Genomic DNA, 1,201 nt, shown 5'->3' with positions numbered 1-1,201 from the left:
TGAAGCACATGCCTTTCCCCAAAGAATTTTGGGAACTGTAGTTTGTTAAGGGTGCTGAGAATTATAGCTTTGTGAGGGGTAAACTACAGTTCCCAAGATTCTTCGTGGGAAGCCATGACTGTTACAGTGGTACAAATGTATGGTGTGGATGTTGACATAGTCTTTGTGTGTTTTAGAGTTTGAATTCCACAAGTGTGTGCCCCAGTATAAAATAATTCCACGTTAAAACCACTTAGAGATTTTATTTACAATTAATTGTCTCACCGCTGCACTTTGCACCAGCTGCAGCTTCTGGACCAACCTCAAGGGCAGCCCCACATAGAGCGCATTACAGTAATCCAGCTATCACTGATAGGAGCAGCATACAGACGTAAACCCCCCCAGAGGTGGCTATTAAGTAGGGAAAACAGAATGGAGCAAACACAGCTTTTGGACTGGGATGAAGAGGGGGATCTCGATGATTCCTCCGGTGCAGCTGGTAACTCTGGGGAGACCCCCAAGCCTGTGGGGCGCTTGCACCTTCTGAGCAGCAAGTATGGCCCTGAGAAAGATTTCTGGATCTACCCTGGAGAGAATGTCATTGGCCGCCTGGAAAGCTGTCAGATCTTCTTGCCTGCCTCTTCAGTTTTGAAAGCTCATGCTGTGATTGAAATCCCTTCCCCCAATGGGCCCCACCTTTTGTATGATCGGGGCAGCCTAAACCGGACACAGCGCCAGCGTATGGTGTTGATCCCAGAAGTCCGATACAGCCTTCAGGATGGAGACACCCTACTCTTTGGTGACATGGGGTGCCAGTACTTCAGGCTGGTCCCAGAGGGCATCTCTGAGTCCCCCAATGAGTCCATGGAGGTGCCACCTACCCAGTCGTGAGTGGATGCCACTGCTTTGGCCATTGAGGAGACACCTGCGCCGAGGAGGAGGATGGGCTTTGGGGGAGTCTTGGTCCAGGATTCTGACAAGGAGGAAGAAGGAGAGGAAGCGGTGAATGGGGCACGCAAGATCCGGAGTCTCCCAACAAGTGATGGGTCTGATTCTTCTATCAAAGATGGTGCTGGAGGATGCTCCCATTTGGTTTCCTCTGTGTTCTTCTCTCCCTCTGCTACTGTTGTGCCTGAAAGGTTTGTCTTTTTCTAGCTACCTGTTTAGGGAAGGTGGCTAGGGGCCTGGAATACTGTAGTCTCTCTGGGGGGGGGGAAATGGG

At 50.6% G+C, this 1,201-nt stretch overlaps 1 protein-coding gene across 1 annotated transcript; it reads left to right on the top strand.

Moving 5' to 3' along the window:
- Positions 1–411: 411 nt before the first annotated feature.
- Positions 412–870, top strand: LOC133377906 (mediator of DNA damage checkpoint protein 1-like). The gene has a single exon (XM_061612705.1). The coding sequence runs from the start codon at positions 412–414 to the stop codon at positions 868–870; it is 459 nt and encodes a 152-aa protein (XP_061468689.1).
- The last annotated feature ends 331 nt before the right edge of the window (positions 871–1,201 follow it).

This window comes from Rhineura floridana, chromosome 2 (genome assembly GCF_030035675.1).
Source record: "Rhineura floridana isolate rRhiFlo1 chromosome 2, rRhiFlo1.hap2, whole genome shotgun sequence".
NCBI lineage: Eukaryota > Metazoa > Chordata > Lepidosauria > Squamata > Rhineuridae > Rhineura > Rhineura floridana.
This window is presented reverse-complemented; position numbering and strand designations above follow the sequence as displayed.

Excerpts from the sequence above, each read along its gene's own strand:
- LOC133377906 (XM_061612705.1), top strand. The coding sequence starts at position 412 with ATGGAGCAAACACAGCTTTTGGACTGGGATGAAGAGGGGGATCTCGAT.